At 43.6% G+C, this 26310-nt stretch overlaps 1 protein-coding gene across 5 annotated transcripts in view; it reads right to left on the bottom strand.

Annotated features, from left to right (window-relative positions):
• Window positions 1-26310, bottom strand: part of HSD17B7 (hydroxysteroid 17-beta dehydrogenase 7) — a 121180-nt gene that overhangs the window by 67525 nt on the left and 27345 nt on the right. For all 5 annotated transcript variants that reach the window (XM_072128123.1, XM_072128124.1, XM_072128122.1 and 2 more), the window contains one exon: window positions 20047-20250. In XM_072128123.1, coding sequence (XP_071984224.1) covers window positions 20047-20250 — 204 coding nt within the window. The remainder of the gene's footprint in view (window positions 1-20046; window positions 20251-26310) is intronic.

Genomic DNA, 26310 nt, shown 5'->3' on the forward strand with positions numbered 1-26310 from the left:
GGGAATTATTCCTACCGTTAATCAGGTTTCCACAGGGTGGATGCCCCTTGTCCTCTGTAGGGACAGGAAGCAGAGAGGTTAAATGTCCCTCCCCCACACCCGTACTCCAGAGTCTACCAAATAACTACACCGGCAGTAGATGCAACCCCTTTATTCGGCATGTTACTTCACAAACAATATAACATATGAAATTATATACTTACAGGGAGGGAAATAATATCGCAGCTGTTATGGTGACTACCATTAAAAATTGTAGGAATAATTATTTTTCCATTGCGTCCCCTTAACTGCCCTACCTGGAGATGTACCAGATTATTGTTTTTAGGTAGGGACAATAGTCTGAAGGATCTTTCTCCGGAAGGAGAGATCCTTATAGCAAGAAAAGTGCAGTCTAATGTCTGACAAAGTAGTTGCGCTGGACCAAGTGTCTGCTTCGGAGATTTCCTCTATGGAAGACCCCCTTCTTTTTGTTCAGAAGGCAGCCATGGCTCTGGTGGAGTGTGCGCCGAGTTCTTGTGGGACCTGTAGATCCGCCGAGTTACAAGAGTCATCATAGTATCATAGTATATAAGGCCGGAAGGAGACGCAAGTCCATCAAGTCCAACCTTCAAGAATTAAATAAATGTTTTAGCCCCATAACCCGTGATATTTTTTCTCTCCAGAAAGTCATCCAGGCCTCTCTTGAACATGTACATAGAGTCGGCCATAACAACCTCCTGCGGCAGAGAGTTCCATAGTCTCACTGCTCTTACAGTAAAGAACCTTTGTCTATGGTGATGGTAGAATCGCCTCTCCTCTAGGCGTAGAGGATGCCCCCTTGTCCTGGTCACAGGCCTAGGTATAAAAAGATCTTTGGAGAGATCCTTGTACTGTCCGTTCAGGTATTTGTACATTGTAATGAGGTCTCCCCTCAGTCGTCTTTTTTCTAAACTGAATAATCCCAAATTTTGTAATCTGTCATTGTATTCTAGTCCCCCCATTCCCCTAATAATCCTGGTTGCTCTCCTCTGCACCCGTTCCAGCTCTATTATATCCTTTTTATACACTGGTGCCCAAAACTGTACACAATATTCCATGTGTGGTCTGACCAGGGATTTGTATAAGGGCAAAACTATGTCTTTATCATGAGAATCTATTCCTCTCTTGATACATCCCATTATTTCATTTGCTTTAGCAGCAGCCGCCTGGCTCTGGTCACTAAAATTAAGTTTACCATCCACCAATACGCCCAAGTCCTTTTCAGCTTCAGTTTTACTAAGTAATTGACCGTTTAGAACATAATTATACTTTTTGTTTCCATGGCCCAAGTGCATAACTTTACATTTATCTACATTAAACCTCATCAACCATTTCTCTGCCCATCCCTCAAGCTTCCACAAATCCCTCTGTAATGCTAAACTATCGACCTCAGTATTTATTACTTTACACAGCTTAGTATCATCTGCAAATATTGAAACTTGACTGTGTAAACCCACTACAAGGTCATTAATAAAAATATTAAAAAGAAGTGGCCCCAATACTGACCCCTGTGGCACTCCACTGGTAACATCAACCCAATCTGAGAATGTGCCATTAATGACCACCCTCTGTTTTCTATCACTAAGCCAATTACTTACCCAGATACACAGATTTTCTCCTATTCCCAGCAGTCTCATTTTATATACCAACCTTTTATGTGGCACGGTGTCAAATGCCTTTGAGAAGTCCAGATATACAACATCCACAGCGTCCCCCAGATCCAGTCTTGAACTTACCTCCTCGTAGAAACCAATCAGATTAGTCTGACAGGACCGATCTCTCATAAACCCATGCTGACGCTGGGTTATAAGGTTGTGCACAGCGAGATACTCCAGGATAGCATCTCTAATAAACCCCTCAAATATTTTCCGCACCACAGCAGTTAGACTCACTGGTCTGTAGTTTCCAGGATCACTATTTGATCCTTTTTTGTATATTGGTACCACATTTGCTATGCGCCATTCCTGTGGAACATAACCAGTCCTCAGTGAATCTTCAAATATAAAAAATAACGGTCTATCACGGTACATAATTCATGCAGAACCCGGGGGTGTATGCCATCTGGCCCAGGTGATTTATCTATCTTAGTGGTTGCGAGGCGGCGCCGTACCTCTTCCTGGGTTAAACTGTTGACATTATAAAAAGAATTTACATTATTCCTTGCCCTGAGCTTATGGCCTAAATCTCTGAAATCATTTTTAAGGACCTTCCACCTACCTGTTACTTTGTCATTAGTGCCAATGTGGACCATGACCGCTGGTTCCTCACCAGCCCCTCCCAGTAATCCGTCAACCCGATCCGCAACATGCCGAACCCGAGCACCCGGCAAACAACACACTGTTCGGTATGCACGGTCTTTGTGACAGATTGCCCTGTGTGTTCCCCTAATAATGGAATCTCCCACTACCAGCACCTGTCTGACCTTGCCTGTGCTCCCATTACCCTTCTTACCGGAGCAGACATTCCCCTGGTTGCTAGCGGCCACGTCTTTCTGCAGCATTGCTACCCCAGAGCTGATATCCCCCTCATCCACCAGCCTGGCAAACTTATTGGGGTGCACCAGATCAGGACTAGACTCTCTACAACTCTTCCCTCTACCCCGCCTTCTACATGTTACCCAACTAGCTGCCCCCTCATTCTGCACCTCCATACTTCTCTCCCCACAACCATCTTCCCCAGAGAGTTTGTGCTCCAGGAGCAGCAAACTTCGTTCCATATTATCAATTGCCCGCAGCCTTGAAACTTGCTCATTTAGATCCAGAATCTGGGCTTCCAGATGAGCAATTTTCACACACCCCACACAGCAGTATTCCCCCTCAAACGGCTGTTCAAGGAAAGCATACATGGCACAGGATGTACACCGTGTAGCAATGCCACTTATGGAGTCCATTATTCTAATGGGGATTACAATATAAATATGCACAGAAAGAAGAATTTTCAGTCAAAGTAACACAAAACACAGAAGTTACCTGCTAAAGCCCCTCAAACTTAAGTCCCTTAAACCTAAGTCACACTTAAGACACTGCACACACTTGGGATCAATGCACACTCACACACTTGCTTTGTTAATGCTTTTTTTTAAAGTTATCGGCCACAAAAATCTGCAGAGCTCACTGCACAAGATCTGGCTGACTTTTTCCATCTGGCTATGGAGGACTTAGAAGCTTTATGACCCTTGTTGTTACCCTGAAATTGTAAAAACAGATTAGTCTTTAAGCCAGTTTTTAGCAACTTCAATGTGTCTTACATCCACACCGCATGCCAGGATTGTTCTGTAGATGAAGACAGGTTTTGGCAAAAGGAAGCCAGGAACATCACCGGGTTTCTGTGAAATCTGGTTGCGACCTTGGGTATAAAATTAGGATCAAGAGTTAGGGTTATCCTATGATCCGTAACTCTGAGATACGTCTCATTCAGAGATAGCCCAAATCTCCCCTAGACTTCTGGCCATAGTTATGGCTACCAGAAAAGCTGTTAGAAGAGTTCGGTCTTTACTTTCTATAGGTTCGAAAGGTGTACCAGAAGCAAAGTTAAAGACTAAACTTGAGTCCCAGGGAGAAATTTTGGTTTAAGAAAAGATCTGGGTTTGTCTGATGCCCTTACAAACTTTCTAATCGATTGGTGTAATGCCAGAGTGATGTCAAATAAAGTCCCTAAGGCAGAGATTTGTACTTTAAAAGGTGTTTGTTCTCCAATCCTGCCAGTAGGAATTCTAATATCTATAACATAATAGGTGCAGATAAGATTGGAGGTTTGGACACACAAAAACAAACATTCATACTTTCCCCAAATCCTAAAATAAATAGCGGAGGTTGTCATTTTCTACTTGCCTTTAAGGTAGTGATCACTGTATCAGAAGGACCGTTGGCTTTCACCATTGTCCCTTCAAGAGCCAGGCAAATAGATAAAGCATTTTTGGGTCTGGATGAAAGATGGGTCCCTGAAACAGTAGGTCCTCCCTGAGTGGTAACATATATTATCAGGGCTAGATTTTTAGGACAGTGAACTTGGGCCACTGAATTGACCTGATCTTTTGGATCACCTTGGAGATTAACGGAAGCAGAGGGAAAGCTTGTGGCAAAAAGGTCTATCTGTGGATATCCCCAAGTGTCTGTTAGAAGGTCGTAGACCTCATTGTTTAAACAATTCGTTTGGACAAACTTGATATCTGCTAAGGAAATCTACAGTGGTACTGTTAATGCCGCTGAGATGGATAGCTGAGAGCTGAGTTCTTGCAAAATTTGAGATAAAAAAGAAAAGGAAGGCACTCACCACTTTTCTTAAAATTCTTCGTTTATTCGTACATCTTTAAAATTGGCACGTGTTCATAGGGAGAAGAGAATATAATGCTAAGGAGCGTTCCAGGGACGAGTCGTTTCGCTTTACTGTCAACGCTTCATCTTGCCTGAGAGCTGAGTTCTTTCTGCCCAGGCAAAGATCTTCCCAGATAGGAGAAGCAGGTCCAGAGACCCTGTGCCCCACTGAGGACGAAGATGTTTTTATGGTTTCCCATACTGTCCCAAGTACCTGATAATTGGAGGATTTTGTCGCTATTGATGGAGGCCAGACCCCTTCGGAATGCTAAGACTTCCACCATTATCTTTGAGAAGACCCTGGGAGCAGAGGAAACTCCAAACAGGAGGGCTCTAAACTGGAAGTATCTGCCCTTCAGCATCTTGTATAGCAAAGCTCAAAAACTTCGATGAAGGTGGATAAATGGGTACATAGTAACATACATCCTTTAGATAGATCGTGCACATGGATGCATTTTGGTGGATTAATGGCGTAGCCGTTTTTATGGATTCCATCTTTAACCTCTGATAGCGGATATGGATGGTCAAGTCTTTTCAGGTTGAAGAAAAAAAAGAACCGTTAGTTTTTATTATTAGAAAAAAAGCAGGGGGAAATAATGTCCATTTTTCACTTATGGTGCAGGAAATGAAATAATTACATTCATGTCTAGCATTTTCATTCAAGCTATTAGCCATTACTGAAGAGATCCAAGGCCCAGGGATTCTGGGTAACACTATCACTGGGTTTGGAAATTCAGAAGTCTACTTTGGCGTCATTGCTTTCTGACTGAAGTATTTGTACTGTTGGAGCTGAGAAGGTATCCTCTGCCCTCTTTTGGATAACTCCACTTTTCCTTTCCCCTGGTAAGGTTATCTATTGTCTGTGTACTCACAAAAGGAATATTTACTTTGCGGTTCTTTGGCTTCCGGAAAGTTTTTTTTTTTGTCTCTTGTTTTTTCTAGAATGCCATCTAATTCAGGCCCAAATACAAATTCATCTTGGAAAAGCAATGCCACAGAGATTAACTTTTGAACAAAAATCTCCACTCCACTGTCTGAGTCAGAGGGAGCTTCCTGCTGTAGTGGAAAGGTCTGCTTTCTTAACACTGAACCGAACACAAGTCTGGAGCTGGTTTGAGTATAAAGAAGGTCTCCACAAGAAGATCTCTAGGTGTTCCCATTTTAATATGATTTTCAAGTTCTGTAAGACAGAAGTAGAGGGTGAGAGCAATGGAAGTGGTTGCCACATTGGCCTTTAGATTAAGCATTGCCGCCTCCCAACTTTTTTGTTTAGACAGTCTTTTAATTGGACCGCATCTTGAAATCGGAGAGGTTTTCCTTGCAATCTTAGTTACTTGTAGGTCTACTTTATGGACTGAATCCCATAGCTTTGTTTCTTCTTGATTGAATATTAGTCCATTTCTAAATTTGTTAGAGACCCCAAACTGTCATTACGGTTCCTTCCGCTCACCCACACTAAAATCTTTTAACGAATAATTAGTGGGAAAAACTCCGTTTTTTGCTCCTTAATCCCCCAAAAAGTTCATCCTGAGCAGTTTTCTCTTCCACCACCTTCTCATTACAGAAAGTGTCCTGGAGCGCTTTGAGCAGGGGATCTTCGTCTTCTGATGAGAAGACATATTTTCAGAATCCTGAACGGATAATGACTCATCTTCTGAATCATATTCTGCGTCAGAAACAACAATGAAGCGCTGGCTCATTTGTCCGGAGGTTATGGTTGTTTGTGCGCCACAGACAATTGTACATCTCTAATAAAAGACGATCACTAGAGATGGGGGAAATCCATTCTAACGAAGTGGAATTCGTTTAGAATTTCAGGAAAACTTCAGTACGGCACGAATCTGAAGCTTACGGTGATTCATGGGAACGATTTTTTTTTTTCCTTTATGAGCAAAATGGCAGCGAGCACAACGAGTTACATATGGCACAGAACTCTGGGAAGAAGAAAGGAACACCCTCTATCATATGTGCAGATGTCACAGCCCAATAAAAAGAGACGGCCATTTGCAATCATGTCATTTCACACTGCATGTGCGGTTTCTAGCGTTTTAGCTGCTTGTACTCAGTAGCTGATGGAGTGATTTTTGCTCAAAGTCCAGGGTGTCCGTTTTGGGGGATCTGTATATCCCAAATTTCAATTATTTTTTTGTTGCTAAAGTTGATATCAAGAAAGCTGTGTCAAATCAACATAGTAGATTAACCAATATGTCAGAGGTGGCAGGTGGAGCAGGCACAGGTCGCAGAACAGTAAGGGTATGTCGCAGCAGTGGGGACTCTGAGGTCAGAACTGCTGGTGTCATCTAGCAGCAGTGTTAAATAGGTCATCCACTGCCTCCCAAATGACATCTGACAACCCCAGCCAAGAGTCAGTGGGTCAGCGGCCCTCACCTGTCCTCAACCAGATATCTACTAGGTGGTCTGAGCTCAGCGCCACTATATAGTGAGGACGAAATATTTGAGGACAGTCAGCAACTGCTTGGCAGTGAAGAGGTGGGGCAGACATCCACTGCATCGTGCAGTAGGCAGGAAAGTAGAGATTTGGAGAGTGACACGGGAGGTTATGTTGCACTTGCAAGTAGTCAGGCTGTGCATACGGAGACAGTTGAAGAGAATAGAAGTGACATGGAAACACAAATCGATCATGATGTAGCCAATCGCAGTTGGGAGCTGGGTGAAGCAAGAGATTCATCATCATCGTTGGGAGAAGAGGGTGTCAGGTTGCGCGTCATGCGCGTGGCAGTATTTTGTGTACATGTAGAATCGTCGGGTAGAAAGTGAAGAGTGGCCAGGGAGCCAACATTGGAACCACGGCCCTGCGTCAACACATGGCCAACCATCCAATGGCCTGGGAGAAACGTCTCAGATGTGGATGTCCATCCTGCCGCCGCAGCAACAGCAGCACCTAATGGCACACATGCCATTTCAGCCAGTCAAGGCTCTACACCTCTTCCGACTGGAGTGGTTTGTCTTCGACATCATCTCCCAGTCCAGACGCTCCTGCTCCTCACTACGCATGGCGCCAGCAGTCGTTGAAAGAGGCGATTACAAAAGAGACCACGGTATGCGTCCAGCCATCCTAAGGTGCAGAAGCTGACCTTGCTCCTGTCCAAGTTATTGGTACTGCAGTCCCTCCCTTATCAAGTCGTGGATTCTGCACCCTTCAGAAAACTAATGGCTTGTGCCGAACTGAGGTGGAGAGTTTCAAAGCCGAAATTTCTTTTCCAAAAAGACAGTACCAGCCCTTCACAAATATGTACAATAGAAGATGGGCCAGTCCTTGAGCTTATCGGTTTCTTCCAAGGTGCACAGCAGCGCAGACATGTGGAGCTGTAGTTACAGTCAGGGCCGTACATGCCCTTTAAGGCCCACTGGGTGAATCTTCTTCCCATTCAGCCACACAGACCCCTTGAACAGGAGACGCTGCCTTCTCCTCCACGTTGTCAAACTGCTGCTCCTCTACCAATGTCCGACCCCCTCCTTCTCTACCACCACCTCAGCCTCCACAAGTCTAAGTGCTGCCCCATCATACCACACTGTCAAAGGTTCCTGAAGTCTTCCACCCATCTGCAAGACATTCTAAAAATGGCCAGGAAACTGTGCATGCACTTCATCCACTCTTAAAAGTAAAGCACACCTTTCTCGAGTTGCAGCGGCAGAACGGCCTCCTTGGGGAGGCTGATATGCGATGTTTGCACCAGTTGGAATTCCAGCCTCCATATTAGACCGCATGTCTTAACAGAGAAAAGCCATTAATGAATTTTTGATGATGTAAGTGGACACGAGTACTCCGCTGTGTAACTTTCATGTCAATCAGAGGCAGCTCATGCGTGACACCTACCATTTGCTCAGGCCCTTTGAAGAGGCCATGTTGTTTGTCAATCACCAGGACTGCGGGATGAATAACATCATTCCACTGCTTCATGTCCTGGAACTCATGCTGCAAAATCTGTCTGTTTAAAAATTGGATTTTGGCTGCACACTTAATCAAGTATTCGATGCAGGTGCACTGGAGAGGGTCCCAATCCCATATAGTGTAAGAAAATCTTGGACTCCAGTCACACTGTATAGGTTGCAGGGAGTTTTTTATTAATACAAACTATTATACGTGACGTTTCGGTCAACAATAGACCTTTATCAAACTCTGTGGAATATAGTACAAAAAAGAAGTGCATGAGGAATGTTATATAAACACCAAAAAAGCTATTTACATATATACAAATGAGTCACAAATATATTGCGATATTGACATCAAGAGTGCATCAAAATAAAGAGGGAGCAAACTCCAAAATAGGCATTACAATACAGCAATAGCAGTTGTCATGGAGTCACAAACAATGTTAAAGACAAGTGGTGGTTACAGATACAATGGTCTTCATAGGTTCATGAAAGGCATATCTGGTCCAATCTCAGAGAAAATACCTGTGGGAAATACAATGAAAGGTCAGCTTACCAGTCTGTAAAGTGGAATCAGTAAAGGGAGGTATGCTTGTAGCAATGTAGCGCTGCCCAGAAGGAATAGCGGTCTGTGCCGCTTAGTGGAGTGTGGCGCTGGTCTCCTCCTGCTGGCGGCGGCTATTTAAAGCCCCAGGGGAGTGTACTTCCGGTATCGTGACAGCAACTTCCGGTATGGGACCGGAAGTTGTCACAAAAAAAAAAAAAAAAAAAAAAAAAAAATTTGAAAAAATTGAAAAAATTGAAAAATGATGAATATTGGACATCGATGGGTATAGAATGGATTTTGAACATGGAGGGGGAAAAAAGGATAATAAAAAAGAAAGAAAAATAGAAAATAAGGTAGATAAAATCCAGAAAAGATAAATAGGAAAAAATTGAGAGATTTAGGGTGGAGAGCATACAGAGAACAGGCTTATTTTACCCATCCTTAGTAGTGGTGTCAACGAATCAGCATCAGGAGATTCTATCGTCTCTGTAAAAAACACATTAATTAGACACTGGGAATGTAATAGGGTTAGCAAAAGCTTTGTATATTATAGTCTCTATTGAGTCCATCGGGTTGTAATGTTTGTAATGTGTGTATCCAGTAGGATTCACGCTTCTTTAATAGTCCAACTCGATCCCCTCCTCTCCTCGGCATTTCAACATGTTCGATAATCTGGAATTTAAGTTGATTTATGGAATGCCTGGCTTCTAGGAAATGGGCAGGTATGGGGAGTAATGTGTTGTTGAGACGAATGGTGGACTTGTGCTTACATATCCGATCACGGATACGCTGGGTAGTTTCCCCTATGTACGCTAGGCCACATGGGCATTTAATGAGATAAACACAGTAATCAGTGTCACACGTGTAGTAGCCTCTGATGGAGTAACGTTTGCCTGACAGTGGATGTGTGAATGAGTCCCCTCTCTGAATGTTAGTGCATTGAGCACAGTGCAAGCATGGGAATGTACCCCTTTTGGGTGTCCGCAGAAATGATTGTCTGGAAATTTTGGAAGTAGTCCCTATGTCGGCTTTAACCAATTTGTCTTTCAAGTTGGGGGGCCTCTTAAAACAAGGAAGGAATGGTTGCTGGAATTCTGTAACAGATGGGTGACCTTTGTGTAGAATGGGCCAATGTTTCCTGATGGATTGATGGATTTTGTAGGCAAACGGATGATATGAGTGTACAAATGGAATGCGTGGTTGCTTGTGTCGTTGTTGTCGTGGCTGTCTCGATTTGTACTGGTCTAAAGTGTTATGCGGATAACCCCTATTCACAAATTTAGTCTTCATTTCTTCTAACCTAGTATCGACAAGTTCAGGTTTACTGACAATGCGTTCAACCCTGTTGTATTGAGAAAAAGGTAGGGAACGTTTGGTGGATTCAGGATGGTAGCTGGAAAAAGAGAATTATTCTCACCGTTAATTCGGTTTCCATTAGTCCACCATGACGGCCCCAACTGGAGGATGACCCTTGACCTCTGTAGGGACAGGAAGCAGAGAGGTTAAATACCCCACCCCGGCATCCGTACACCAGTGGCTACCAAATAACTACACCGGCCTTGGATGCAACCCATTTATTGTATGTTATCAATTCACACATAACAAATAGGCAATTTTAACTTAATCAAAATACAGGGTGGGAAATATATATGGGCCGTCATGGTGGACTAATGGAAACCGAATTAACGGTGAGAATAATTCTCTTTTTCCATAGCGTCCCCCATGACGGCCCCAACTGGAGATGTACCAGATTACATAGTTAGGGGGGGACAACAGCTTGTAAGACCTTCCTTCCGAAGGTTAGGTCTCTAGCACTTTGGACATCTAGCCTATAGTGTTTAGCAAAAGTCAGGTGAGTAGACCAGGTGGCTGCTCTACATATGTCCTCTAGAGAGGCCCCACGTTTTTCCGCCCAAGAGGCTGCCACCCCTCTGGTCGAGTGGGCCCTAATAGTCCCTGAAATGTCCAGGTTGTTGGCATCATAAGCTTCTTTGATGACCGTTCTGATCCACCTGGCGATGGATGCTTTTGAAGCTTTTCTGCCTTTGTTTTTTCCCCTAAATTGTAGGAGAATGTTGTCGTCCTTTCTCCAGGATTTGGTCTCTTCGAGATAATGTAGCAGGCATCTTCTGACATCCAATGTATGCCACTCCCGTTCTTTGGCATGCTTTGGGTTCTGGCAGAAGGAAGGTAGAACAATCTCTTGATTACGATGAAAAGATGATGCTACTTTAGGTGTGAAGGTTTTATCTAACATTAGCACAATTTTATCCTCACACAGTCTAAGATATGGTTCTTTAATTGATAAACTCTGGATTTCCCCTACACGCCTAGCTGTTGTTATGGCTATGAGAAAGGAAATTTTCAGAGTTAATTCTCTGAGTTTAACCGTCTCGAGAGGTTCAAATGGTATTTTTGTGAGGTAGTCTAGCACTAACGAAAGATCCCAGTTTGGGATATTTTGCTTTATATGTGGTCTTAGTCTAGCAGTAGCTTTGACAAACCTTTGGATCCATCTGTTTTCTGCTAATGAGGTGTCGAAAAAGGCACTGAGGGCTGAAATCTGGACTTTTAAAGAACTCGTTTTTAGGCCATTGTCGAATCCCGCCTGCAGGAAGTCTAGCACCTGTGAAATATTAGGGGATAGTTGGTTAGGAGGAGTCCTACCACAAAAGGATACAAATTTACCCCATATTCTTGAATAGATCTTGTGGGTGACTGGTTTGCGGCTTGCTTTAAGTGTAGAAATTACCTCGCTTGACAGTCCTTTGGCAATCAGCAACATCCTTTCAGGATCCACGCCGAGAGCTGGAGAGCCTGTGGATTTGGATGGTACACTGGACCCTGGAATAGGAGATTGTTTACTGGTTCCAGCCTGACAGGTTCTTCTAATGCCATCTTCCCTAGCCACGGAAACCAGTTCCTCTTTGGCCACCAGGGAACAACGAGAATAACTTTCGCTTGGTCTTCTCTGATCTTTTGAACAACTCTCGCTATGAGAGGTATAGGAGGAAAAGCATACATTAGAGGCCCACTCCAAGTTTGACTGAAGGCATCCCTCTGGCCAAACGGAGTATTTGGTTCCAGAGAGAAGAAATGGGGAACCTTGGTATTTTTGCTGGAGGCAAAGAGATCTGTCACTGGTTGTCCCCATTTTTGTGTGAGATGTAGAAAGATGTTCTCGTTCAAGCACCATTCATTGTGGTCTATAGTCTGACGACTCAGATAGTCCGCTATTAAATTCTTTTCCCCCTTTAGATGGGTGGCTGAGAGAGAGCAGATGTTTGCTTCTGCCCAAGCAAATATTTTGTCTGAGAGACTGAGGAGATCTGGGTTCCTGGTACCCCCCTGATGACGGAGATACGCCACTGTGGTGGTGTTGTCTGAGTAAATTCTTATATGACTCTCCTTCAGGCTTTGAGTGCTGGCTCTTAAAGTCTCCAGGACAGCTCTTAATTCTCGAAAGTTCGAGGAACGGGATCTGATTGTCGATGGCCATAGCCCCTGAATGGGTCGCCCTGCTATGTCTGCTCCCCAACCTGACTGACTTGCGTCCGTCTGAATGTTTATCACTGGCCAGGGATGCCATGACACTCCTCTTTCCAGGTTTGAAGTATCTGTCCACCACTCCAGGGACTGCTTGACTGCTATCGATATCTGGACTTTCTGATTCAAGTGTTGGGGATTTTTGTCCCAGGAGGTCAAAACCCAGTTTTGAAGGGCTCTGGTGTGACTTTGACTCCACTGTACGCTTTGAATGGAGGATGTCATAAGCCCCAGTATCCTCATGGCTTCCCTTATTGTGCAATGATTCCTTTTTTGAAACGTCATAATCTGTTGTCTCAGTCTTGCTGCTTTTTCTGGTGGCAAAAAGGACATCTGCTGGATCGAATCCAACAATGTTCCTAGAAACACGACTTTTGTATTTGGGACTAGTCTGGATTTTTCCAGATTTATCATCCATCCTAACTGTTGTAGGATTGTCCTTGTAATATCTCGGTGGCGTATTAGCTCCTGTTCTGAACCGGCCACCACTAGCAGATCGTCCAGGTAGGGGATGACTAGTATCCCTTTTTTCCTCAGATAAGCTATCACCTCGACCATGATCTTTGTGAATGTCCTTGGGGCTGAAGAAATCCCAAAGGGCAGTGCCTTGTACTGGTAGTGGACCTCTTCTCCCCAAGGCGATCGAACTGCAAATCTGAGGAACTTCTGAGATTTTGGATGTATCGGCACATGGTAATATGCATCTCTCAGGTCTATTGTACACATAAATGCTCCTTGTTGTATCAGGACGACAGCCGAGCTCACGGTTTCCATCTTGAATTTTCGATAGAGTATATGGCTGTTTAATCTTTTTAGATTGCAAATCATTCTGAAGGCACCGTTCGGTTTTTTTATTAAGAAGAGGGGGGAGTAGTGTCCCTCTCTTAACTGTTTTTGAGCTACCGGGATGATGACGTCCAGTCGAATTAGTTTTTGTATCTCCAACCATAATGAGTCTGAGAGATTTTCTGAGGGCTGCTTGGTCAGAACAAATTTTCTGGGAGGAAGAGAAGTCAATTCTAAATGGTAACCTTCCCGAAGAATACTTAGTATCCAGGGGTTTGATGTTATTTGAGTCCATTGAGAGTGGAACTTTAACAGTCTTCCCCCCACCCTGGCGTCATTGTTTTCTATAAGCCGGGGCAGAGTTGCTGGCACTGAGTAGGAAGCCTCTTCCTTTCCCTCCTTTAGGGTAGCTCCATCTACCTTGCTTGCCTTTCCCTCTAAAGGGCTGTTTTCTGTCCTTAGCGTCCCGAAAGGCCTGTTTCCTGGGGTTACTCCTGGACTCCGGGAACCCCTTTTTCCTATCCGCCGCCTTCTCCAAAAGCGTGTCGAGTTCCGAACCGAAAAGATATTCCCCCTCGAATGGAATTCCACATAACTTTGATTTTGACCTGAAATCACCGGTCCATTGGCGAAGCCAGAGTGACCTTCTAACCGAATTTGACAGTGCCCCTTCCTTGGCACTTATCCTTACTCCCTCCGCTGAGGCATCTGCAATGAAGGCTGTAGCTGCTTTTAAGGTGGAGAATGTGCCCAATAACATTTCTCTTGGAGTGCCGTCTCTAACATGACCTTCCAATTCTGAAATCCAATGAAACAGAGTGCGCGCCATGGACGTCGTAGTAATATTAGATTTTAGATTCAACATGGCACATTCCCATGTCTTTTTTAGAAGGCTGTCCGCCTTCCTATCCAGAGGATCCCTTAGCTGAATTGCATCCTCGAATGGAAGATCCGTCTTTTTAGTCATTTTGGTGACTTGAACATCGACTTTGGGGGTAGAGTTCCAAATTTTTGCTTCTGTTTCATCAAAGGAGAGACGGTTTTTAAACTCTCTAGAAATGGAGATTCTACTCTCCGGTTCTCTCCATTCTTCAAGTATCAGCTCCTTAAGAGTGTTATTTATGGGAAACACTCGCCTCTTCTTAACCTTAAGGAGTCCAAATAACTAATCTTGAATGGATTTAGTTTCCTCTATCTCCTCGATCTTGAGGGTATCCCTCATAGCCTTTAGAAGTGGTTCCAGATCTTCTGAAGCTAGTAAATATCTAGATTCCATTTTACATGCTGAATTGGATGGTCCTGGCTCCATATCAATAGATTCCTTGGTCCCTTCCGAGTCCGATGCGGAGTCTGACATGGATTCCATAACTCGTTGTCTTTTATGCAGAGGCTCTTGAGGTATAAGAGCTGTTATAGATGAGGCTATAGATGTTTTAACCTCATCCCTTATAAAACTGCGCATTTCATCCACAAAAGAAGACCTCTCTTCTCTGAGTAGGTTATCCACACAGGTTTTACAGACTGGTTTTTTGTAGTCTGCAGGGAGCTTTTCTGAGCACATGTTGCACTTCCTTGAAGCGGCTCTTTTCGCGCTCGACTGATCTTTAGCTCTCCCTTTATCCTTCTCCTTTTCCCTGGGCTCCTACCAAGGAGAAGGAGAAGTAATTAGTCCTTAACCGGACCCTATGTGATAATACAGGGATATGTGGGTGACCCACCACCCTATCCCTAATTAACCCTACTTACAGGGTTCAAGGATAAGAGATCCAGACTCGCAGCCTCCATGCCATGCGTCTCCATATTCCCAATTGTGGGACCACAGGTATCAGTAAGCCTAAACATTTTAACAGAAAGTGAAATAAATTCTGCTATTAACCAATTGGAATACAAATAAAGGAGTACCTGAGGTATCTTGAAATGAGGGATATACTGCACAGGTCCCTAAGAGAGACACACACATGTATATAGGCCTGGATCTGGATAAGACACATATGAGGCAACAAAACAGCATGTAACCGACCTTGATGGCTGGAAATGCCTAGAATAGCGTCCGATCTCAGGGTATGCTTGAGTCAGGGCTAAAGGAGCGACTGTTAGACCTCAGATCAACATGACTATCTCGCTTTTGAATCTTACCGCTCCACGCTCCTGTTTCCGGGCCGCGCCATCGTGACGTCACATCCGGTCCCGTCATTTCCGGCGGAAGTCGTCACCAGAGTCGGACGGCAGCCGGTTCCACGTGACTTCTGCGATGGACACGCTCCGGGTGTCCTTAGCTGCGCAGAGCTGCGGGCAGAGCCGGAGAAAATGGCGTCTCTGCTTGTGGCAGAGGAAAGGACCGAAGTCCGATCGAGGCCGAGACCGCCTTAGGGTAAGGGACGACTCCCTGCGCCACTTAGGTCCCCCCTCACCGTCCCAACCGCTGGGGATGAGGAGAGACTTCTCTCTACCACCTGCCCTGTGTAGGGACAGGAAGCCACTGGTGTACGGATGCCGGGGTGGGGTATTTAACCTCTCTGCTTCCTGTCCCTACAGAGGTCAAGGGTCATCCTCCAGTTGGGGCCGTCATGGGGGACGCTATGGAAAAGTGAAGTAAGTTATTACGGTCTGTGGGTTTTGTATATATCAGACCATAGAGTGCCGTCCTCTTTTTTAATGACAAGTGTGTCAAGGAACTGAATTTTCGTAAGGTCGTGATGGATGGTGAATTGTAATTCTGGGCGATTAGAGTTGAGGTATGTCAGAAATTCTAAGAGTGAATTCTCTGGGCCCCTCCATATGCAGAACACATCATCAATATATCTTTTCCAAATTTGACAATGTTGGATAAACAAAGGACTATGGTAAATGAAGGTTTTGAAGGATATGTAAGCACAAGTCCACCATTCGTCTCAACAACACATTACTCCCCATACCTGCCCATTTCCTAGAAGCCAGGCATTCCATAAATCAACTTAAATTCCAGATTATCGAACATGTTGAAATGCCGAGGAGAGGAGGGGATCGAGTTGGACTATTAAAGAAGCGTGAATCCTACTGGATACACACATTACAAACATTACAACCAGATGGACTCAATAGAGACTATAATATACAAAGCTTTTGCTAACCCTATTACATTCCCAGTGTCTAATTAATGTGTTTTTTACAGAGACGATAGAATCTCCTGATGCTGATTCGTTGACACCACTACTAAGGATGGGTAAAATAAGCCTGTTCTCTGTATGCTCTCCACCCTAAATCTCTCAATTTTTTCCTATTTATCTTTTCTGGATTTTATCTACCTTATTTTCTATTTTTCTTTCTTTTTTATTATCCTTTTTTCCCCCTCCATGTTCAAAATCCATTCTATACCCATCGATGTCCAATATTCATCATTTTTCAATTTTTTCAATTTTTTTTTTTTTTTTTGTGACAACTTCCGGTCCCATACCGGAAGTTGCTGTCACGATACCGGAAGTACACTCCCCTGGGGCTTTAAATAGCCGCCGCCAGCAGGAGGAGACCAGCGCCACACTCCACTAAGCGGCACAGACCGCTATTCCTTCTGGGCAGCGCTACATTGCTACAAGCATACCTCCCTTTACTGATTCCACTTTACAGACTGGTAAGCTGACCTTTCATTGTATTTCCCACAGGTATTTTCTCTGAGATTGGACCAGATATGCCTTTCATGAACCTATGAAGACCATTGTATCTGTAACCACCACTTGTCTTTAACATTGTTTGTGACTCCATGACAACTGCTATTGCTGTATTGTAATGCCTATTTTGGAGTTTGCTCCCTCTTTATTTTGATGCACTCTTGATGTCAATATCGCAATATATTTGTGACTCATTTGTATATATGTAAATAGCTTTTTTGGTGTTTATATAACATTCCTCATGCACTTCTTTTTTGTACTATATTCCACAGAGTTTGATAAAGGTCTATTGTTGACCGAAACGTCACGTATAATAGTTTGTATTAATAAAAAACTCCCTGCAACCTATACAGTGTGACTGGAGTCCAAGATTTTCTTGCAAAATCTGTCTGGTCAGGGCACTGGAGAAGTGGAGACTACATCTCGACCACATGAGTCCAGTGGAGGCTGAACTGGAGGAGGAGGAGGACATTGGAGCACAAGCAGAGTCTGGTGAAATCAGTGTTGTCAGATTGCCTCACACTCTTCTCCTCATCTTGAGGGATACCATAGGTTTTGCATATTTCAGAATTTTGTGGGGCACCTATTTTGGTGTAACAACCTGTACAGGACCTATAACCAATTACATAGTTATCCCTGTACATTTCCTGCTTTCAACTTTTGTTCTTATAGAGAAATACTGTGCAGATAATTGGAAACTGCCTATGTGCGCCATTGTCCATCCTCTGTCAGGTCTGACCGGGGAATTCCTGGCAGTCATCGCTCACGTACTACTGCCACAGCTATTGTGTGGAGATTGGGGGGGGGGGGGGGGCATCAGCAGCAGCTTAAGTCCTTAATGAGCAGCTTCCTTCACCCGCCTACACTGTTATTGTTCCACTTTCTGGCCTCCTGCTGCTGCTGTTGTTGTTGGCACCTCTACACTGTCATTGTGCTACACTGCAGCCTACTCATGCTGCTGCCAACTGAACGCTGTCTCCCTGGAACACCCTGTGATTTCCATAATGCAGTTTTCACCCTCCACCACTCTATGACATTGCCACTATATTTAGTTTCCACCTTCATTTCATCTGTCAGAAGGAATGAAAAGCCTCAGGATTGATAGCCAAAAGCAGGAGTGGATACACAACACAGAGGAAATATACAAAAATCCCATTTACTGCTCATCTCTGTTTTAGTCCATTACCATTTGTATTTGGCTTTAGAAATACAGATGGATTGATGACCGATTGAAAAGGGATGAAAAGAATGGCAAAATAATCAGTGACGTCAAAGCAAAATTACTGCCGACACCCTCTCCACTCTTTTGGGGGGCTTCTACATGTATCAGCGTTTAACAGAATAGGCTAATCTATGGAATCATCAGATGTCAGTGTAAAAAGAGTGCTCTCTTTGATGTTATAGTGGGATCTTGGCCCTCAGCTCAGTCCTTTCCAGCTGGCACAGACATTACCTTGTCAGGCTGTGTTCCCGCTTCACTTATTTGATGAAGTTGGCCTCTGTAATAGAATTGAAGAGTGAAGCGATTCTAAGAGCGGTGGCTGTCATGTGCATATGACATGCACATGACAGCCACCGCTCTTAGAATCTAAAACACAGCATTGTTTGAAGACCAAACCACGCTCCCTATGCATATTTGAGCATGGAACAACGTTCTACAACACCTTACAGGCTCTCTGCAGCCAGGAAATGCCTGTTTTTTAACATGATTCGTCATGATTCAACTTGGGTTGAAATTTTGTAAGACAATTTGGCGAACTCAGCGAATCAAATTTTTTTCGTTTGGGATGACCAGAAGGTAGCTTATAAAAAAAAAAAAAAAAAACCATATTGCATCTCTTTGAAGGCTGCTTTATAGGCAGAATAAAGGGATATCACATAGTGTAGAACCCTTATAATTTGAACGCCCTAAGCCACTTCCAGACATGAAGGGCTGGGATTCTGGGTTTGGATATTCCATGAAAGGAGACAGCATCTTTAGCATAAAACGCCAGAGTAGCAACAAAGCCTAATAAAAATTAATATGAGACATAGAACCCTGAAAAATGTTACCATCCAAAGTGCACACTAATGAACAAAGATACCTGTGTACTATCTCGGAAGCTAGCAGGAGTCGCAGACTTGGAAGAGTATGGAGACATGAGAGACACCGTCAAACATTTATACTTCATACTCCACTGCTCCTGATTCCCAAATGCAGAAAGCTGCACCGGCTTAAGTCCACGTACTTTAGGTACAGTACCTGCAGTACGAAAGCGGTTTTTCTTCCCCACCCTGCCCTATCTGGAGAGAGCGTGGAGAGTCCTCACTGCTCTCTGCCCTGTGTGACAGGAAGACACTGGAGTACAGATGTGGGGGAGGGACCTTTAACCTCTCTGCATCCTGTCCCTACAGAAGTCAAGCAGCACCACCAGGTGGGGAAGCCGTGAAAAATGTCTAATAATAAAAAAAATACTATACATGGTGCATGGCATGGATGAGTTTTGTGGTGCAATATTAACCAGAAATCTGATGCATTTAGCCAAATAAATCTCTCATGTGTTAATGACAAAATTGGTGGTGGAATTTTTCTTATTTCTTGATTATGGTTTTAACCCTATTCCTATGGCTACCTTGTATGAGTGGATAGATTCTAACAGAGGAACATTGTTTGTTATTCCATATTATACTTTAAGGAATTCAATCCCAGGTTCAATATCAGTAGCTACAATCCATAAAGAAATCCTTAAAGGGAACCGGTCACCTACTTTTACTCCACTAAACTAGCAGCTGCTTTAGGAGGGGTGTGTGCCCATGTGTGTGTATACACACACAGATAAAAAGCTATAGTAGGGAATATGATAATTTGATGTAATTCTTTAACCGCCCATGTCTCCGGTTCTGTAGCTCACAGAACCACAATGATGTCATGTGAAAGAAAACTTTATTTCAAAACTTGGTTTTTACTGCTAGAAAACCCAGGGCATCTTTAGTGACAGCCTCCAATTCTGACTTTTCCTCTGCAAAATATAACAGTTTTCTGCTCATTTTCTCATGGCTTCACATTGTTATAGGTAGATTTCAGGGGAAATGCATACGCTTCCTAAGGGGGCTGCTACTTTTGCAGGGTTAAAAGCTGGTGACAGGGTTACTTTAATATACTGTCAACATATGGTCCATATGTATTGTAACTATATATCTAGAAAGGGTCTTCTGGCTGCTTCGAGCTTTAAATAGAGAATGCATTGGGAAAAAAAAAAAAATTAAAAACAGCAACACACAAACACAGACTTGTGTCTTTAAGACAAGCTATACTCACCTCTCTTTAAGTATCTTTGTTCCTTGTAACACCGATTTTATGCTGCCAACATCAATTTGAACAATGCTTATATCAGCAGACGGGTGTGACGACAGAAGTGCAGAACGTGCAGATACAGCTCTCTGCATATTTCGGCAGGCCAAGCATAGGCGGATCTGGTCATTTTGAGAAAGGAGTCTCTCACACAGAGCCAAACCAATACCACTGAAATGTAGAAAAATACAAAAAACATGAGATATATTGTAGCAACAGAAACAATCCTTCCTAAAGACACACACACACACACACACACGAGTAGAGGAGCGCTGCTCACCCCCGCCCCTCTCCATAGCGATACACGGGGCATGGTCCATAATACGGGTGAAAATAGGATATGTCCTATTTTTTCCTGGGTACGGAACGGTACGGTGCCGCAAGTGTGACATACATACGTCCCCCAACGGTTGTGTGAGTATGGCCTAATAGGTTAGGCGACTTTCAAGACCTCTGCATATATTACCATAGCTGTACAGACATGACTGCACAACTTTCACCATCTGCTGTAGTACAGCTTCTAGTTGGCATGTGACTGCTTGGATGCACAGCGATCACCCAAATAACGTCATGTTAAAGAGGATCTTTCACCACCTTAAAGGGAACCTGTCAGCAGAAAAATGACATAATAAACCACTTCCAGCATGTTGTCAAGCAGCCGAACACCTTTCACAAATTTGTTTCTCTCATGGCCCGAGGTTTTGGCATTTTCGAGAAAATCTACTTAAAAGTGAGATGTAAATTGGTTGCATGACGTTAAGGAGGCAGAGAGTTTAACCATGAAGCCAAGCTCTCTCTTCCTCAGAAATTTCTCCTCACTGTAATTGATGGTTTTGCATCAAGGGACATAACCCAAACTCCTGAAGCCTGATGCATGATGTCAATCACAAAGGAGGAGTTGTTCAGAGCTGCTCACCTTGATTTTAGTGTTAATCCCTTACAAGATGTCCTTTTGTTTAATTTTTACTCCCCACCTTCAAAAATCTATAACTTTTTTAGTTTTACACGTAAAAAGCTGTATGGCGGCTTATTTTCTGCATAACAAATTGCACTTCATAGTGATGGTGTTTAATATTAATCCTCCTGCCAGTTTTTACCAAATAACTATACCGGTGGAAGATGCAACACAATTTATTTCATATGTTTAAGTCACATACATACAATAGAAACAACAACAAAATAAGGGAGGGAATATATATATAGGCCGTCATTAGGGACTAGATAGAAACCGAATTACCGGCGAGTACCAATTCCCCATTTCCATGACGTCCTCCCATGACGGCCCACTTGAAGATCTACAAAATAAATAGAGTGTTAGTGTGGGACCACAGCCTTCCATAGTGAGAACCGGATAAGGCCAGACGATAATGTTTAATAAACAGAGGGGGAAGCCCGTGTAGCTGCTTTGCAGATTTGTTCCAGGGAGGCGCCTGTTTTCTGCCACCACATCTGAATCGATGAGGGACGAGACTTCCTGCCAGATAAGAGAGTGGAGGGGTAGGCAGAAATGGGAGAGACAAACCTTGAGGGGGGTGGGAAGGTCAGATTGGATAGTGTTCAGGGCCCATGGATTCATCGTGATAGAGGACCACTTGGATGCAAGCAAGAGAGTCGCGCACCCCCCACCCCCCTGGTGTCACTGCTAACCCACCTGAGGGTTCCAGGAACAAGCAAAGAGGAAGCCCCTTCCTCTTCCTCCCTTAGGGTAGCTCCAGTGACCCCTTTTACTTTTCCCATGAAAGGAGTCCATGGGGTTCTTAAAGAGACGAAAGGAAGCCTTCTTAGAAACTGCCTTGTTCTCTGGAAATCCCTTTTTGTCGGATGCCTTTTCCAGAATGGCATCAAATTCAGGACCAAATACAAAAGTTCTGGAAAAGGGGACTCTGCAGAGCTTGGTTTTGGACCGAATGTCACCGCCCCATTGCTTCAGCCAACGAGCCCGTCTTGTAGCATTGGTTAGAGCGCTCTCTTTGGCCGCAAAACATATACCTTCAGCCGCTGCATCCGCCAGGAAGGCCGTAGCCGACTTCAACAAAGGCACGCTTTCTAGTAGGGCTTCCATAGGTGTGCCTTCCCGATGTGGGACTCTAGCTCTCTTAACCAGAAAAAGAGTGTTCTCGCTACAGACATAGCCGAAAGATTTGACTTGAGGCTGAGCATGGAGGTTTCCCAGGCCTTCTTCAAGAGGGCGTCAGACTTCGTATCCATAGGATCCTTCAACTGCGCCGAATCTTCAGATGGGAGGTCTATCTTCTTAACCACTTTAGTGACCTGGACATCCACCTTGGGGACTGAATCCCAATCCTTGGAAACCTCTTGATCAAAGACAAGACATCTTCTGAATTTTTTGGAAATTACCATGTTTTTCTCTGGGTCTTTCCATTCTTCCATGATCAACCCTATCAAGGGATCGTTCACGGGAAACACGTTGCTTCTTGGCCTTAAGGCCACCAAACAGTTTGTCTTCCAGAGACATGGAGGGAACCTCGTCTACCTCATAGCCTTCAACAGATTATCAAGTTCGTCAATATGGAACAGGTGACGGGATTCTGTTCTCTGACTAAGTTCCTGGGGATCTCGATCCTAGCAAACAAGACGTTGCCTCTGAGTCAAAATGCTCATCATCCGAGGAGGAATTTAACTGTCTGGGCTTTTTCTGAGGTGGGTCTCTTTGCGTGGCAAAGGCGACATAAGAGACCACTTTTTCCACAATAAAGGACTTTAGCTCATCCATAAAGGAAGTCTTCTCCTCCCACATGAAGTTCTCAATACAAGACCTGCAGATAGGTTTGTTATACGAGTCCGGCATGGAACGGAGACACATGTTGCATCTTCTAGCAGCGGTCTTACTCTTCACAGACTTGCTAGACTGCCAAGATCTTTCCGATCTATCTTCTCTACCTTTACCATTTTCCCCCTCCTTAGAAGGATCAAGGGTCTGAGGGTAAAGGAGATATTAACTTGGGGTTCTAATAGCATGAAAGCAATGAATTAGAACATGCCATACAGCACCACTTACATGAACAGGAGGGTGGAGTAGGCCCAGTCTGCCTCATCAGCCATAATGTCTGGGACGGCAAGGAACACAGTATACAGAGCATCATAGACCTCAGATCAATGCAACTACTGTGTCTAGAGGTTTAAATACCTTATAGGGAAACCCATCCCCCATGCAAGTGGCAGTCACTAGTGTGCCTGTGTTCCATTCTGCACTCCGAGTGAAAACCGCGTCATCATCAGAGCACAAAGGACACCTGGGAACTGTAGTTCCGGCGGGGTCGCGCGTCCTTGCATGGGCCGCAACCCCGTGCCGCTGAAGACCCAGGAAGTCGCGAGGAGAAGGCACGCCGACGGAAGACCCACCCGGAGAAGAATTTAGGCCGAAGCCAGCATAAGCCCAGACCCTCTCTTGACCTGACCCCTGTACAGTCATGGTCAAAAGTTTTGAGAATGATACAAAATGTTAATTTTTACAAAGTCTACTGCATCACGTTTTATAATGGCAATTTGCATATACTCCAGAATGTTATAAGAGTGATCAGCTTAACAGCAATTAATTGCAAAGTCACTATTTGCCAAGAAAATGAACTTTTTCCCCCAAAACACATGTCAACTTCATTGCAGGCCTGCCTTAAAGGAGCAGCTAACTTCATTTCAGTGATTGCTCCATTTACACAGGTGTGGGTGTTGATGAGGGCAGGGCAGTAGATCAATCTGTCATGATTAAGTAAGAATCACACCACTGAACACTTTAAAAAAGGAGGCTGGTGCTTGGCATCATTGTTTCTCTTCTGTTAACCATGGTCATCTCTAAAGAAAGACATGCAGTCATCATTGCACTTCACAAAACTGGACTAACAGGGAAGAGTACAGCTAGAAAGATTGCACCTCAGTCAACAATCACATCAAGGAATTCAAGGCGAGAGGTCCCAGTGTTGCCAAAAAGGCTCCAGGGCGCCTGTATTACAAAGAGTGACAGGTTCTTTGATTTCGGGTTATAGAATAAGAAAAATTACACAGTCAACAATATTTAAACAGGTTTATTGCAATACAAAAGTATATAAAGAGTTAAATAAAGTGTTCTACCCACAACACTTTCATTGATGAGCTCCGGCACACAAAACTTCACGGGCTTATCAACTTACAACTCTGTCCAGCATCATTGATGACCTTCCGGCAGGTAGAGGACTATCACCAAGCAGTAGAATGACAGGTAACGAAAGGTAGCATTAGGTTTGTTCCCTAGGCGTCCCACAGGGATACAAAACGCATCAGTATATAACTAGCTTTCAAATCTGTTCTGTTCTAATCTATTCCATTCTATTCTGCCACTAGGTGATAGTCCGTGAAGACCCCTACCTGCCGCAAGGTCATCAATGATGCTGGATAGAGTTGTAAGTTGATAAGCCCGTGAAGATTTGTGTGCCTGAGCTCAATGAAAGTTGACAGTGTTGTGAGTATAACATTTTATTTAACTCTATATACTTTTGTATTGCAATAAACCTTTTAAAGATTGATTTCGTGTTATAGAATAAGAAAACAAAGAAACTGTCACTCTTTGTAATACATTTTGGCATAGTACGGCAGGATCTCGATTTATAGAATTAATCATCATGAGTAAAATGTTTAAGCGTAAAACTCAAACTAGTCCTAATGTGTCTTCTGATGTAATCACAGGTTAGGAGCAGGCTCTTTACTCAATTTTAGCGAAAGAACTGGCTAAAACTACTGGATTAAGTGAAAACTGGAAGGAACAGTTAACTAATTGTAGCCCGGTAGATGTTGCACAGAGTTTAGAAAAAGTGCAGATCAGTGAAGGCAATGTGTGCAAGAGGGGCTGGATTCTGCTCAGAGAATGCAGGCAGCAGCATGAGGAGAAAATGCTTTTACAGAATCTTGTCAGTGAATTAGAACAGCCGCTGTTAACTCTACAGTCTCAGGAAACTATGCATAGATATCAGCATCAGATGTTGGCTGACAAAGCGTTTCTGTATAAAAATGTGTCAGAAGAGGCATTTGTAAGGGCAGCCCAATATAAATACAGAAAGCGTCGAGGGAAGATAAAGAAGCACAGGGTAGCTTTGGCAGTTTCTTGTGCTGGGATTCATTGTAACCCTTCCCAACTTGATGCCTCAGTGTTCTTTTCTATGGATCAGGACAACTCAGGTGATTCAAAGGGGAATGATGATTGGGTAGATCCCTCTGATACAATCATAGACGCTCCACAGTTAATTGCCAAACCAATTATCAGAAGAGAGCAAACAACTCTTCTAAATCATGCCCCAGCCACTAACTTGTTTAAAAAAGTTAAGGCACTGTTATCGGATTACAAGGCTCAGGAGAAATGGGGGTTGTTTCGGGGAAATTCTTCCCAGGAGTTATAGGACTAACAGAATTGCAAAGCCCACGGTGTAGAATGCCAGACCCCATGTAAATTTGCTAATTGATTAAAGACAATTATTGAAATGTATTTGCATAAGTAGATATGGGGCAGAGGCTACACTTATTTATGGAAATCCAAGCAAACACACTGGGCAAAAAGTGACTATTACAGTGCTTGGTCTCAGAAAATCATATGCACTTGATCAAAAATATGCCTTAAAATAGGGAATCTTCCTGTCAAACAGTATAATGTTTTATTGTAGTATTGTTAATTGTTCTAGTCCCAGTCCTTGAATATATTATAGATATAGACATTTTTAAAGTGGATGCAGTTGTAGCTGCCTGACAGGAAGTTTGCTTTTGAAGTAAAATTTGTGAAAGTTAATCCAGTTGTGATAGGAAAATTAAACATGAAACTTGTTGAAATCCCTAGAGCTACAAAAACTATCCATGTGAAGTAATACAGAAACCCAGGGGGAACTCAAGAAATAATCCTTGGACAATCCTGCTTGAGTTTACATGCTGTACAGGCAAGTAATGAGGAAATTGATGTAGATCACCAAGGTGAAATCGGTGTGATTTTACATAACACTGGAACAGAAGCATTGGGAATTCAGGAGGGAGAGAAGATAGAATAATTGCTAGTCTGATCACACCCCCAAATTACCCTAGCTAAAGGAGAGGCTCCTACACTCCTGATTGTATAAGGTCCTGAGGTTTTGGACACTCAGATGGAGCAAAAGTATGTGTAAAAACAGCCCCAAGAACCTCCCACACCGGCTGAAGTAATTGCAAAAGGCACTTATAATGTGCTGGTTACCATGGCACCTGGTGCAACTCAGTATCAGT

The sequence above is a fragment of the Engystomops pustulosus genome, chromosome 10 (assembly GCF_040894005.1).
Source record: "Engystomops pustulosus chromosome 10, aEngPut4.maternal, whole genome shotgun sequence".
Lineage (NCBI taxonomy): Eukaryota > Metazoa > Chordata > Amphibia > Anura > Leptodactylidae > Engystomops > Engystomops pustulosus.